A 15,079-nucleotide genomic window follows, 5' to 3' on the forward strand; every position below is an offset into this window, starting at 1 on the left:
TGCTCCTGCAAATGCATGTGTTGCAGGACTGTAAGCCTCATGTTTCAGCCTCAGTTTCATGCAGCCTGCTATGATGACCCCGCCCACGCACGAGGAAGTACTATGGTAATGGTGTAATAATGAATAATGAAGTCACTTGCTGCACCAGACTCTCTGAAAAGATGTGTACTGTATGTGTGACTGCAGTGTAAGGGCCAATTCCAATTCCTATCTTAACCCTCAAGCTAAACCCTTAATCTTAACTGTCCCTCAAAACCAAGTGTTGAGGGTTATTTTGTCACTTAGAAATGGGACACCCCTTAAATGCAGATACGTCTTCAGACTGCGGGGGGCAGAATAACGCTAAAGCTGCGTCCAGTCTGTCAACTCCAAAAAAGAAGAAGAAGAACACATTTACATGTCACGATTATTTATTTATTATTTTATGTCAGTCAAGTTATTAGGTTGTCAGTTAGTTATAAGATGATACTCATACAAATACCACAACCACGGACATATTCAGCTGACAGTTACCACACACCACGGCTTATTGAAAAGTAAACGATAGCAAACGATCGCGTGTGCGCACCGGCCGGCTATTAACAAACGATCGTAAAATAAAAATAAATGTTACGCAACAATGATGTCAGTAATCCATAATATGGGCCTAAACTAAGGCCCATATTTTTATATCTCTATTAACAAAGAAAATTTGTATCGCACTCGCTTCGACGCCATCTTTCTTATGTGAAAACATGCAATGCATTCTGGGTAGCCCTTGCTCCTAAGGGTGGTCTAGGAAAATCTCAATATTTAGGGCGATACAGCCCTTAAACTCGCCCCTCAACTTAATTTTTCTGAGAATCGGGACAGCACTTGCACTAGAGGGAGCGCGCATTTTTGAGATTGAGGGTTAAGATTGACGGTTAAGCAAGGACTTGGAATTCACCCTAAACACCTGTGTGACCACACTTTTTGTGCCATGCTGGACATAATGAGAGTCTTCAAGGCAAGGCAGAGAGACATGAACCACTGATGTATTGATTGATTGATTTACTTTAATATCCCCAAAGGGGCAATTTAGTATACAACAGCAATTGGCACAATAAGTAGATCCCATAGCCACCACAGACAATGATTTCCAATGTTTTTGGCGCAGAACTTTGACAATAGTGACAACAGGAGGCGAAAAAAGTATAGCCCACTGTTGCTTTCCCTGACTTTAGATTACTGTGTGCGATTAATCAATATGGCTCTTTAATGAGGATGTCTCTCATGTTCTAATCTTCCCCAGACGTCAACTTAATTAAGCCAATTTTCCCCAACACCAACCTCCTGAATTATGGAGTTGCAGACTCATGTTTCATGATGATTAAACAGCGTATGATCGAACACACACACGCGCACATTTTGTAAGAATGACACAGCCTCTCTGTAAATATCTTAGCCAAATATGCCATCACTTGTCAAGTCCATGGAAGTGTAAAGACAGACACTGTGCTAATTCCTCCCAGCGGCTCGTCTTCCCGCAGCTGTCTTTATGCTTGTGTGCAAGTGCTAGCTAATTTACTGGGTGACATGCAGGCGGGAAGACAGGACAGAAACGAGCAGGGACATCATGTGATGAGACTGGACCAGATGATAGGCGGCTTAGCTCTGCCACTGAGACGGATGTCTGTCTATGTCTGCCTGTCTGTCGTCATTGTTGATCGGCAGTAGCCCAGAGGTGAAAAGGACGAGCAAGGCCAACCATTTATTTCATACAGCTCTGCAATGAGTATGGAAATAGATTTGTGTCAATATTTTCGACCAACACTTTTTAAGATGCAAATAAAATATTGAAAATACACTTGTTCTTTGTGCTCCCTCACTTGTTCTTTGTGCCATGGTTTGTGGGCGGGCCTTGGGAAGCTGCTTGCTGATTGGCTACTGAGTTGGAGTGACAGCTCAATAGACCAGAAGTCGTCATGGGCTTGGAGTCGCTGTTCGTCTGGGACTTGTTCTCCAGGTTTTCCCCGTCGACATCCGACAAAATAATTGTAAATATCTAAAGTTTGTCGGATACTTACAATTATTTTGCCAGCCCGCAAGTGAGGGGGCGCAAAGAACAAGTGAGGGAGTATGAGTACTTATAAAGTCTTACCCAATATTTTTCAATGATTAAATCAATATTTTGTTTGCTTCTTAAAAAGTGTTGTTTGAAAATATTGACACAAATCGAATTCCATAAATGAGCAGCACGTTGACTCAGAATGTCACATGTGAGACACCGTGTACAGTCATATCTGGGGACGACAGACATTCATATGGAAAAATGACATTATATTAAATTCACTTTCACGTTCATCATGATCTGAGCTACATGTCATTTTCCGGTTATGGGACCTTTTGGAGGCAAAAGGTACTGCATGCTTGGTCACTCGTTCCACGCCTAGAGCAGTGTTTTCCAAACTGTCAACACTGGGTCCCACTTTTAAAAAATGTCAAACAGTTGTGTCCCAAATCACACCGTCAAATGTGTGAGCAAATGTCATATTTATCTTACTCAGTGTTTGGGACTCGCTGGCCAAGAGTAACGCAATGACCATTGTTTGCCACTGCTTCATTCTCCACCCCAAATTCCTACCTCTGGTATTTTACAGTATATTTTTGATTTAATTATTATTATGAATTGCTTTATTATTAAGGCTGATTAGCTCATTCCTCCATCTTCTATTCTAAATATACAGCAATTGACTTCTATCTTCAAAATTGTTTTTGAATATTTCTCAAGGCATAAGGACAGTAAAATACACAAATACACAGTGAATAAGAGTGGCAAAAATGCACAAAAAAGAGGTCACAGGGTGGTCTATATACATTAATATGGAAGTGTGCATGTGGGGGAGGTTGGAGAGATAGTGTGGGGCAAGGGAATGGAGAGACTTGTAGCAGAGGAGAAGCTTGAAGGTAATCCGGAATTTGACGGGTAGCCAGTGCAGTTGTTTCAGCGTGGGGGTGATGTGTTGCCATGGTTTGGTCCGAGTGAGAACCCTAGCAGGACTATCCAGGGTTTTCTTGGGGACCCCAAACAGGATGGCATTACAGGAATCCAGGTGTGATGGGGATCTAAGCGGCAGACTCAGGGAGCGATGGCTGGAGTCGGGAGATATTCTTGAGATGAAAAAAGGCAGACTTGGTGACAGATTGGATGTGTGTGTCAAATGATAAAGTTAGGTCCATAATGATGCTCAGGTTGCGAACCTCCGTGGACAGTGAAGTGGTGATGTCAACTATGTTTTCCGGCTGTTTAGTTGGAGCAGATTAGAGGTCAACCAAGATTTTTGTGGAGGGAGCTGAGTGGATGGAGATGTGCTGAGATAGAGCTGGGTATAATCAACATAGCAGTGTTAGTTTAAGCCATGGTAATCTAGAAAAGCAGGACTCATAAAAACAGGAAAACAGATCACAACTAGAAAAACACTTTGAGAGCGCAGACCTTTGCCAAGGCAGCTCAGTGCCTACAAAACACACCCTGCTGGTGTGCCTGGGTCAGACAGTGAGAGTTGAAACCAGTGATAGCGTCTACGGATCCATCCATCCATTATCTACCGCTTTATCCTCCACCGGAAGGGTCGCGGGGGTGCTGTGCCTATCTCAGCTGACATTTCGGGCGTCTATGGATCACACCCGAAATTTAATTGGTTGCTTGTTCCTGGTCCCATTTCCTGGTCCCATTTCGGACATTTCATTCCGTCCTTGACTTTTCGAGTTATGTTGCTGACAGACAGGCAAACAAACAAACAAACAAACTCCGGTAAAAAATACACCTCCTTGGCAGAGGTCAATAAATTGCAAGAAAGCTGGAACATTTGACACAGAGGTACAAAGACAAACTGGCACAGAGGGGAAAGGGAACACAGCTTAAATACACATGAGGTGGAGGGAGACAACGAGACACAGGTAATCTAATGAGGGGCGGGGCAGACAATCAAGATTGGAGGGAACACACACAGGGGCAGGAAGTGAAGCCATCTGAAATGAGAGGAGAGGTAAGTTTCACATTAAAACAGGAAACAAAAACATGACCTTAAGTGGAATGCCGAGATGTATCAGTAGGTGTCATTTTTGGACAGTCCTTTAGGGATATGTCTTCAGGTAAAGGGATATAAAGACACCACTGAGCTACTGCTGTTGTTGCTGTTGATGACTTTATACTTTGCCAGCATTGCCAACAACATGTCACTTTTACGCAGGAGCGACCAGCTGAACGTAGGAGACTTCATCAAGTCGGTGAATGGCATCAACCTGTCAAAGCTTCGCCATGACGAGATTATCAGCCTTCTGAAGAACATTGGGGAGCGGGTCGTGCTGGAGGTGGAGTACGAGCTGCCTCCATTCGGTAGGTGACTTCATTGTTGTGCTGTGTTTTCAAATGCACAAAGATAAAAAGAATATATACAGTATATATAGAATAGAACATAACTATTGTCCACAGGTAAAATTAAATAAGAGATAGTCCTTAAAAACAGGAGCGAGACAATAAGAGACTACTATAATAAACCAATAAAAGTGACACAAACAGTGTTAAATTACATTAAAAACTGCTCTTTGCTGCTGCTTTGGATTAAAAGCGTGGTGCACACTTTGTGCAGTAAAGAATACTTATTGCACTTGGATGAAGGATTTTTTTAATATACATTTTTAGTTGTCAGGGGAAACTCTGTACCGCCTCCCAGAGCTCAATGGCTCAAAGTGGCGGGCACTTCCAGGATACTTCTCACTTTTCCCCTGTTCTGTAAAAAGTTAAGTCAAAGTGTTTTTTTTAGGTTTACCAATTATATTGGTTGCCTTTAACACCTTTTTGAGAGAGCTTGTTTTTTATTCTTGCAGCTGAGGTGAACATAACTTACTAGATAGGAAAGTGGAAAAGTTAAAATACTTTCAAAAAGAGATTTGTACAGCAGTTCTAAGATGTGTTGTCTTACACCACGGCCCCTGTAAACAACAAGTACTGTAATGCTCTTGTATTTATATCAAGACAGTTGGTGACGGCTGTCAGATGTGAAATATGTTCATATATAACATCATGTAAAAGACATGCTTAAAATTTGATATTCACAAATTTTGGGGGGAATTTTGCCCTTTTTTTGCACTGCAATTATTTTAGTATCTGTAAAATAACAGAGCCAATTTGTGCAGCTGATGCCAATTCTGACCCAGGGAGAAAAGAAATAGATTACTGGTGACAATATTAATTGTGATATTAATATTAAAAAAAATATTATACATATAACCACAAAACAAGGGGCAATAATCTTTGATCCTGAATAACAACGGAACAACCAGGTGTTATGAGCAGTAGAATTCACCTCTGAAAATTCAATCTTACTCCAACCTGTTTGCAGTCATGTTGTTTCAGGGTGCATTCACACCAGCCCGTCGTGTTTACACCTAATAGTCTCCGCTAGACTCAGTTTAATTGGGGGTTGCAGCATTCAGCTGGTCCCAGTTTGCTTTCACATTTTTGCACTTTAATGAAAAGAACCAAACCTTTTGAATAACGTATCTGTTGGTTAATGCAGGACAACTTCTTTCCTACACATCAGAACAAAACATGGAGCTGCATCCGATCCTATGGTTTTATGTGAACATACAACACAGATATGCTGCAACAATGGACTCAGACATTTCTCCTGGCTTTTGTTCTACATGCGTGTATGTTCTGGTTGTGTTTACCCACAATGCCCTGCGTTGTAGTCCGCTTCCTGCATTTGGTTCACTTGCACATTCACACCTCCCCAAACGAACCTGACATTCCGAGCCAACGAACTAGGATTCGAATACGGTGTGAATACGACTTTAATGGAACCCCTAGTTCAGTTGCTCGTTTGGGCAACCGAACTCTGATGTGCATCAAAAAAAGCAAACTACCGGGAGAAATGGCAGAGCCCATTGTTGCTGCGTATGTTTGCATAAAACAAAATGAAAAAACCAACACCGATTTGATGCAGCTCCAAGTGCAGTGTGAAAGCAAACTCAGACTGGCTGAATGTCACAACCCCCAACTAAACCGAGTCACCAGTCATACCGAGTTTAGCGGACTATTAGGTGTGAAAATGAACTTAGTGCAAAGTTTTTACATTGAAAGATAAAGTAATGGACAACCTTTCATATATAAAGGTTGTGCAGGACAGCTTTAACATTACAATTCTGATATTCTGTCTCCAGCTCTGCTGGACAGTCTCACCAAGTAGAGGAACACATGATGGAAAATGTTAAGATTGTTAAGAAAAGTGCACATGAGAGCTGAAATTGCAAAGACAGCAGACTGTTGAGCATCACTTTGAATTAGGACACTGATAATATTTATTTAGAAATGAAAGAGACAGCAGCATTAGCAGGGAAGCGTTCTCTCTGCAACCCTCCAGATGTTGTGAACATGGTTATATCATCACCACATTCAATATTACTCTGTTGTTTGACCTGCAGCCAAATAAGAGGATAATATTCAAAAGTTGCAGAAAGAGCTGCTGAACGTGCTATGTCACACTTGAATTAATTGTGGGCTCTATTTCCAAAAATCAACAAATTATCAATTTTCCCCGATCAAGGCATTCACTTCAGCATTAGAGTCGGTCCCTGGTGCTGAACTATGAACCTGCAATGCTCTTAAAGGATTTTCACACATCAAACACATAGATCAATTCAACATATTGTCTTTGTTTTCCCATCCACTGATCAGTTTTTTTTGTCTCTACTCTCAGTCCAGACCCCCCCAGCAGGAGTCACGACCAAAACCATCGAGGTGTATTTACAAAAGGAGGGAAACAGCTTTGGGTTTGTCATGAGAGGTAAGTGCTATTGCTGTTTTGAGAAAACACTCATTCACTTTCAAATTCTGTATTGATTCATCTATTTCGGATCTTTAGGAGGCTTCCATGAAGACTGGCGCAGGTCTCGTCCTCTGGTGGTTACGTATGTCCGACCTGGAGGACCTGCTGACAGGTAAGGAGACGGTGTGTGTGTTAAGACATTTAAGCCACACCATTAAGGGCATTTTTAGTTTTTTCCAAGCACGTTAGGCAGATTTCTGAAACTATTGGTGCATTCCATTTGGCAGGAATGACTCCTGATCTCAAAGTTTGAACCCAGGAACTCGGCGAAACCTAACTAATGGCGTGTTTCCACCAGCTCGACTCGGCTTGCCTCGGCATGGCATGGTTAAGTTGCGTTTCCACTAGCATAGTACCTGGTACCAGGTACTTTTTTTAGTACCTGCTCTGGCGTGGTTCCAAGCACACTGATTGGTCAGAGTGCTGTCACAGGAAGAGACGTTCGACACAAGAATCAATCCGAACAATAACAAACTGGAGATCAGACTTCCCAATCCTAAAAACATGTTAATCTCCAACAATTACGAGGGAAATGTGTAAAATCTAAAAAAAAAATCGGCTGGATTCTTGTGTCAAACATCGCCAGTGGCGGAGGTAGACTTTCATCTTTGGGGTGGCCAAGGCTATTTCAGGGGGTTAGGGTTAGGGTCATTAGGTAACCACGGTAAAACTTACTTCATCAAGGCTGTTCATTCTTCTTCTTCTACTGTGGCGAGTCTTCTTCTCCTAGTAAGGTGGATTACAACTCTTTGTGGTACATAGCGCCAACTACTGCATTCAAAATACAACTGGCTCCTTTCGACAAGACATGCGGTGCCGTGACATGTCAGATTTCAGTGGGGTCCAGTGCCACCCCTGCCTCCCCTCTGGCTCCGCCATTCTCTTACCAATCAGTGCCCGGCAGTCTGTTGACCTCACATTTTAGTATCAGCTCAGCTCACTTGAAACCTCATCAGACCAGGCTCCCAAAGAAGCAGTCGAGTAATGCTAGAACTGTGTAATAGAAAACCCGTAGAACAGTATTTCTGTTCTGTTATAGTCCTCCAAGTACCACCAAAGGAAGCTTGCATACCACTGGTGGTACACGTACCACAGTTTGAGAACCATGGATATAGTCAATTATCTTCAAAGCAGAAATGGCCGTTGCTTGTCCTGAGGCTAACAGCAGTGTTTGCATGTCCTCATGAAAAGTTTAACCACAAAAAAACCAGAGCAGAAATAATTCACCATCAAAGACTTTCATGGCCGTTTATCTCATTTATCTCACCTGTGATGGAGCACTCACGTGGAACTGTTTAATAATTCACTGTGACTGCTCATATGAGCGTCTTACACAAGTCACCCATGTTTTATGTAGTTATTTTTTCCTTCTGTGTCTGCAGAGAGGGCACTTTGAAGGCAGGAGACCGAGTGTTGAGCATCGACGGGATGCCTTTGAACAGAGAGAAGCACGCTGACGCCCTGACCGTGCTGATGCAGAGCAGCCAGGAAGCTCTGTTCCTGATTGAGTATGACGTCTCTGTCATGGGTGAGCACACAAACATGGGGAATATGTAGAGACGTAGTAGTGCAGAGGTGCTCTGAGGGTAAATAATGTGCCTGTTTGGGTAAGTCGGTGCCTGAGACGCCACCAGGGGGAGTCTCTCCGTGCCCGAGAAAGAGAGAGTGGATGGATGACATTCATTGGATGTTCTCCTCATTTAAAGCTATACTTGCCTTTCTTGCATGTCTCTCAGCACTTGGTAAAAATTTGAACATGAACAACTCCTCCTCCCTCAGTTCCCCCCCTCCAGGGCGGAACGGCGGCGGTCATGCGCGATTCATTGGCAGTCTGTAGCCGAGTGATGAGGTTGTCTCTGCTCTGGCTCCGCAGGCTGGGACTGCGGAGGTTACTGTGCTTTGGGAGGTGATCCCGGCAACACACGCTGCTTGTTAAGCACAGTAACTGCAAAGTGATAAGTGAGAGTCTCCAAACACTACAAAAAGTCGGCAGATTTAGCAACTTAGTCGCCACGTTGGTAACACTGCTCTGTTAGAGATGCATGCGACTCGCAAGCTGTGACAGCGATCGGCGAGGTGCGTGATAGAGTTGAGGTATAGCTTTAAATCATAGCAAGTTTATTCATGCTTGTTATTTCCTCAGGAAGAACACACACACACAAAATGAACATGACACTTTAAGTATGCTTATGTGAGATAATGACACAGAGTTGTTGCTGACTGTGCTCTGCAGTGCCCCTTACACTGAAAACCCACATTAGACAGGTGTGCTCCCTCTCACTGAAAACATGGCTGCCAGTGAGAACACAAGGTGAAGACATGGATGTATAATATGAACTGGATAGAGCACCGCCCCCTCTGCCTTGAAGACAATTTTTACATGGTGGCCACTGTGGGTACTGCAACAGAAAACCCCATAAAAGCCCAAAAGCCCAAAAAGCAATTTTCCCATTGACCGCAATAGTAAAAGAGACGCCTGTAAAAGTGTCCACAGGACACCTCGAGACATGGACACGGGCTTTTATAGATCTTTATATGGTAGTGACACTACTGCGCATGCTCTATAGACCCCATAACCCGGAAATAAACGCGGAAGTCTAAAACTTTTTTTGGCATATGCGCTGGGTGAGCAGCTTCTTAGGAATGAACGGAAGCAAGGGGCGGTGCTCTATCCAGTTCATATAATACATCCATGGGTTGCAGGGAGAAGAACTTCAGTTTGCAGTCAGAAAGTGTGAATTCGATCTAACCCCCCCAGCCTTTGGTCAAAAAAGTAGTCAAATATGCCACAGAAGGTCACCTCATGACTCTAAAAGCCTGATTATAAACTTTATTCTCCTGATCTCACACTTTGCACCTATCTGTGTAAACGAGATCAGGAAATATAGCTGACACACATTGTCAAAAACTTATTGTGGAAAATGTGGAAAAAGTGCAATACAGTAACAACACAGGAACACATATTCACCATTAACTAGGTGCTTACCAGAGACGGAGAGTAACGGAGTACATTTACTTGAGTACAGTACTTAAGTACAATTTTGAGGGATCTGTACTTTATTTGAGTATCACTTTTGGGGAATACTCATGATATTACTCAAGCGCATTTGAGAGGCAAATATTGTGGATAGAAATGTATTGTACCAATACATTTCTATCCATAACCGTGAGTACCCGTTACTTCTTCTATAAAAAAAAAACAACTCCATGGTCAGATTTAGTTGAGAGACAAAACCATGGATGAAACAATTGGGGAATGTGCCAACACGTGGCCCCACCTCACCAGACTATTTAAATTTTATGAACAAGTTAATGATAATGTTCACCAAGTGTTTGCTGGGTTCACCAAAACAAAACTTCATCACCACCTACAAAAATTAAAGGTGAATTATGTAATAAATCTAAAGCATCTGGACATAAAATCCTCCTAATATGTCACAGACTCAGGAATAATGTTCATATAACATACTGAACTCATCATGTTTTGGCATGTTGCGCCACCTACCACCGTCTACCAATCACTGCAGTCAGTAGAGTCTCAGCTGCCGAGCAACCACGGGTTGCCAGTTACATCTGAGCTACAATGGCGGTGAAAAATGAAATCTTAAAGACCTTGGTATTTTAAATTTGAGTGTAGTAACTGTTTTTGGCCACATTCTTACATATGGCGCCTTTAATCTTCCAACTTGAGGAAGCATATCAAGGTGCGTACATTGAAATAAACTTCCTTACATTTCTAAGCGAGATCGTTGCCATTGTGCTATTGCCTTGTGGGCAAGTGAGAAATGTTAAATAAAGCAACATGGTAAAAAGATAAAAATTAATTAATTTTACTTTCAATTCCTTTTACATTCTTCAAGGTATTAACATTAACATAGGACGTAAGAACTGTGGCAGTAGTAATGCAATATTTAGAAAATGTACTCTTGTACTCTTGATAAAACCAGTACTTCAGTACTTTTAATTAAGAAGACATCTGACTGTAGTACTTTTACATGTACTTGAGTAAAATTTAGCAAGGGGTATCTGTACTTTTACTCAAGTAATGAAACTGTGTATTCTGTCTGCCTCTGGTGCTTACTAACATATAAGTAGCATACTAGCCCTTTATTAGTAATTATAATTCACACCTTATTCTACCTCTATTACAACATGAATTTTTTTGAAAGATTTTTCCTAAATAAGGTGTAAATACGTGCTTAATATTTGCTAAAATAGGTCTACTATGCTACTATCCGTCCACAAAAAAAAGACATTCTGTTTACACTTTTATTTCTGTATAATTACTCTAGTTGACATTCATCATACTTATCTTCCTCTTTAATACACTGTGCAATATTCCCATTATTTACAATTTATTATTCATCTTAAGTAAGTAGGTCAATTTGTGCTCCTGCATTACTTACATTCAATGAAATAATATACTTCTTTTGTTTGTTTTTAAAATATATCATCATTATTATTATTATGTTAATATTGTTAATATTTTTTTCTGTCCTTAATTTCTTGTAAATCTGATTTTGTTGTCAAAAATGTCTTTCTCTTAAATCTTTTGCAAAGTGACAATATAGTTTTGGAATCTTGAAACGCACAGTAGGTGTTACTGACGTGTTGCTCATCTTTGTGTGTGTTTCAGAGTCAGTGCAGCAGGCCTCAGGCCCTCTGCTGGTGGAGATAGTGAAGTGTCCCTCTGCCAACCTGGGGATCAGCCTCACTACAACAATCTACAGGAGCAAACAAGTTATTATCATTGATAAGATAAAGCCGGCCAGTGTGGTGGAAAGGTGAAAGCAGCAGCTTGTATATTTTTATTTTTACCTCTGAAGATAGACTCTACTCCTGACTGCATCTCACTGTCTCAGGTGTGGAGCTCTGAGTCCAGGTGACATCCTCCTGTCCATAGATGGCACCAGCACAGAGCACTGCTCCCTGCTGGAGGCCACGCAGCTGCTGGCCAGCACGTCTGACAATGTCAAACTGGAGATTCTTCCAGCCAGTCAGAGCAGACTTCCTGTCAGGCCACAGGACACAGGTATGTCCTACAGGTGACAAAGCAAACTAAAAAAAAAAAATTGTCTAGTGGGACAGGGGAACATGGTCATTAAGTGGCTAGCATTGTTGCCTCATAGCAAGAAGGTCGCGGGGTTCAGATTCCAATTTGACCAAGGGATTTTCTGAGTGTTTTTTCCCATATGGGTTCTCTGGTTTCCTATTGCATTTCAGGTCGAAGTTTCCACCGTTGTGTCTCAGAACGTCTCTCTTCATTTAATTTAATGAACATTTTAAGGTGAATGTGGCCAAACGTAGGCAAAAATGTGACCAAAAATACCGAATAAGCGCAAAGCTACAATCATTATTTACATAGACTTGTCATTTTTCTGGACAATCATTTTAACTTTCAGTACTTTCAGGTTATATTTGAGTATTAAATACTCAAATACAAGTAAAAATCTCCATCCATCCATCCATCTTCTTCCGCTTATCTGGGGCCGGGTCGCGGGGGCAGCAGTCTGAGAAGGGATGCCCAGACTTCCCTCTCGCAGGACACTCCCTCCAGCTCCTCCGGGGGGACTCCAAGGCGTTCCCAGGCCAGCCGAGTGACATAGTCACTCCAGCGTGTCCTGGGTCTTCCTCTGGGTCTCCTCCCGGTAGGACATGCCCGGAACACCTCCCGAGGGAGGCGTCCAAGGGGCATCCGATACAGATGTCCGAGCCACCTCAGCTGGCTCCTTTCAATGTGGAGGAGCAGCGGCTCTACTCCGAGCTCCTCTGCATTACTGCGGCCGCTGTCCCGATCCGCCTGTCAATCTCACGCTCCATCCTTCCCTCACTCGTGAACAAGACCCCAAGATACTTAAACTCCTCCATCTGAGGCAGGATCTCTCTACTGACCCGGAGGGGACAAGCCACCTTTTTCCGGTCGAGAACCATGGCCTCGGACTTAGAGGTGCTGATTCTCATCCCAGCTGCTTCGCACTCGTCTGCAAACCGCCCCAGCGCACCCTGGAGTTCCTGGTTCGAAGGAGCCATCAAGACCACATCATCTGCAAAGAGCAGAGATGAAATCCAGTTGCTCCCTCTTTTTAAAAAGGTGTGTTCCAACTATCGGGGGATCACACTCCTCAGCCTCCCGGGTAAAGTCTATTCCAGGGTACTGGAGAGGAGAGTTCGGCCGATAGTCGAACCTCGGATTCAAGAGGAACAATGCGGTTTTCGTCCTGGCCGTGGAACACTGGACCAGCTCTATACCCTTCGCAGGGTTCTCGAGGGTTCATGGGAGTTTGCTCAACCAGTCCACATGTGTTTTGTGGACTTGGAGAAGGCTTTCGACCGTGTCCCTCGTGGTATTCTGTGGGGGGTGCTCCGGGAGTATGGGGTCGGGGGGCCGTGCGGTCCCTGTACGACCAGAGCAGGAGCTTGGTTCGCATTGCCGGCAGTAAGTCAGACTTGTTCCCAGTGCATGTTGGACTCCGGCAGGGCTGCCCTTTGTCACCGGTTCTGTTCATTATATTTATGGACAGAATTTCTAGGCGCAGCCAGGGGCCGGAGGGGGTCTGGTTCGGGAGCAACTGGATTTGCTCCCAAATAAATATCTGAATTTTGAAATGTAAAAATAAAATTTTTCTAAATTTTTTACTTACACTTTTATATAACTTTAAATAGAAAAATGACTATAATGGTGTGTGCACACTCCTTCCAAATACAAAAAGAAAATTAACAATTGATGATGTTGCAACTGATAAAAATGGTATTTTTCAAAATGATGACAAACAAAGACATTCCGTGTTACTGTAACAAGGTAAAAACAGAAGAACTTATTTGTTACCAAAATGATTAGTGATCAAGCAAAATATAGATGATTACTAATTGTTGTAGTCCAGACAAAAATGAAAGAGCATTTAAGAAGTCTGTAGAGCACAATGTTGACAAAGTTTTAAACACACAAGTTTTGAACATGATCCTCTCCATACAGTGTGTATTGTGAGTGTTGTGATACTCGTGTTTTTCCCCTCTGGTTGTAAAGAGGTTGGTTTCCTCTCAGCTGTCCTTGTGCTGTGAATCAGCTGCTGTGTGTGTGTGTGTGTGTGTGTGTGTGTGTGTGTGTGTGTGTGTGTGTGTGTGTGTGTGTGTGTGTGTGTGTGTGTGTGTGTGTGTGTGTGTGTGTGTGTGTGTGTGTGCTGCTGGCCACTATGTCTCCGCCTTCACACATGGCCTTTTATGCATACCAACAAGCTACACACACACACACACCAATTCTTCTTAGGACCCTGCATTGACTTCCATTAAGATCACGTTTTAGTCTCCATGAGGACTACTTGTCCTGACAAGATCAGAAAAGCTTGTAAAGAGATAACAAATACAAGAACTGGCGTATACCAAGCCTTAAAGGAGCTGTGAGTGGTCATCAAGACAAGAATTTACAACTGACAAGTACTAAATATATACAGACCATTTAACATTACCCTAACTTAAACCCAATTCTAACCCCAATCTGAAAACCAGGTCCCCACAAAGATCGGTTTGTTTGTTGGACCTCGCAAAGATACACACGCACGCACTCACGCATGCACATGCACGCGCACGCGCACACATACTGGTGTTTGCCCCTCAGGGGGCCCACACGTTTTTTCATGCTTTATGGGATCCACCCTTTCTAGTGGTGCTACACTGCTGTAAAAAATCAGGTAAGACTAAAAAAAAATCACAATCACAAAAATCACTTCAATTAAACAAAATGTTAAACTTTTGTCTCCATGCTAGTTTTTTCGTCACTTGTGGGGTCCCGTTTCTAACATACAGTACTTGTGAGGTCCAGTGTCATACACACACACACATTTCTTGTTTTTCTATCTTTGTGGGGTGTTAGGTTACCATCTGGGGCCCATTAATGGTTTCTACTGCACATAGACACCGACTGCATTAAGGATCTATATTTCTCTTCTTCCTCCATTCCATCTCTTTTCCCTTTAAACCTGCACAACCAGATGCCTTCTTAGCATATTAACTACTGTATGTGCTATCCTCTTAACAAAAGATCATCAACACGAAGACAGGGTCGTAACATGGTAGGCAAATAATGATCTTCAGCACCAGCACTTAAACATTACTGAGCCCCAAGATCTAATTTTGAGTAAAACTGTTTTTCCCCCTTTTTATTCCACCCAAAAAGTCAGTGGTCACACTACATTTGACAAAACAAAAAGCTTATTTGGTGAATATTTATA

The 15,079-nt window shown here is 42.6% G+C and overlaps 1 protein-coding gene across 1 annotated transcript in view; it reads left to right on the plus strand.

The window, feature by feature from the left end:
* LOC310931360 (glutamate receptor-interacting protein 2-like) overlaps nt 1–15,079 on the plus strand; it is a gene marked incomplete at its 5' end in the record, with an annotated part of 64,572 nt that overhangs the window by 12,559 nt on the left and 36,934 nt on the right. The window contains 6 exons of the mRNA XM_083894489.1: nt 4,215–4,360; nt 6,726–6,812; nt 6,891–6,966; nt 8,237–8,382; nt 11,491–11,638; nt 11,717–11,886. Of these exons, the coding sequence (XP_083750615.1) occupies nt 4,215–4,360; nt 6,726–6,812; nt 6,891–6,966; nt 8,237–8,382; nt 11,491–11,638; nt 11,717–11,886 (773 nt within the window). The remainder of the gene's footprint in view (nt 1–4,214; nt 4,361–6,725; nt 6,813–6,890; nt 6,967–8,236; nt 8,383–11,490; nt 11,639–11,716; nt 11,887–15,079) is intronic.

The sequence above is a fragment of the Microchirus variegatus genome, assembly GCF_963457635.1.
Source record: "Microchirus variegatus genome assembly, chromosome: 9".
NCBI lineage: Eukaryota > Metazoa > Chordata > Actinopteri > Pleuronectiformes > Soleidae > Microchirus > Microchirus variegatus.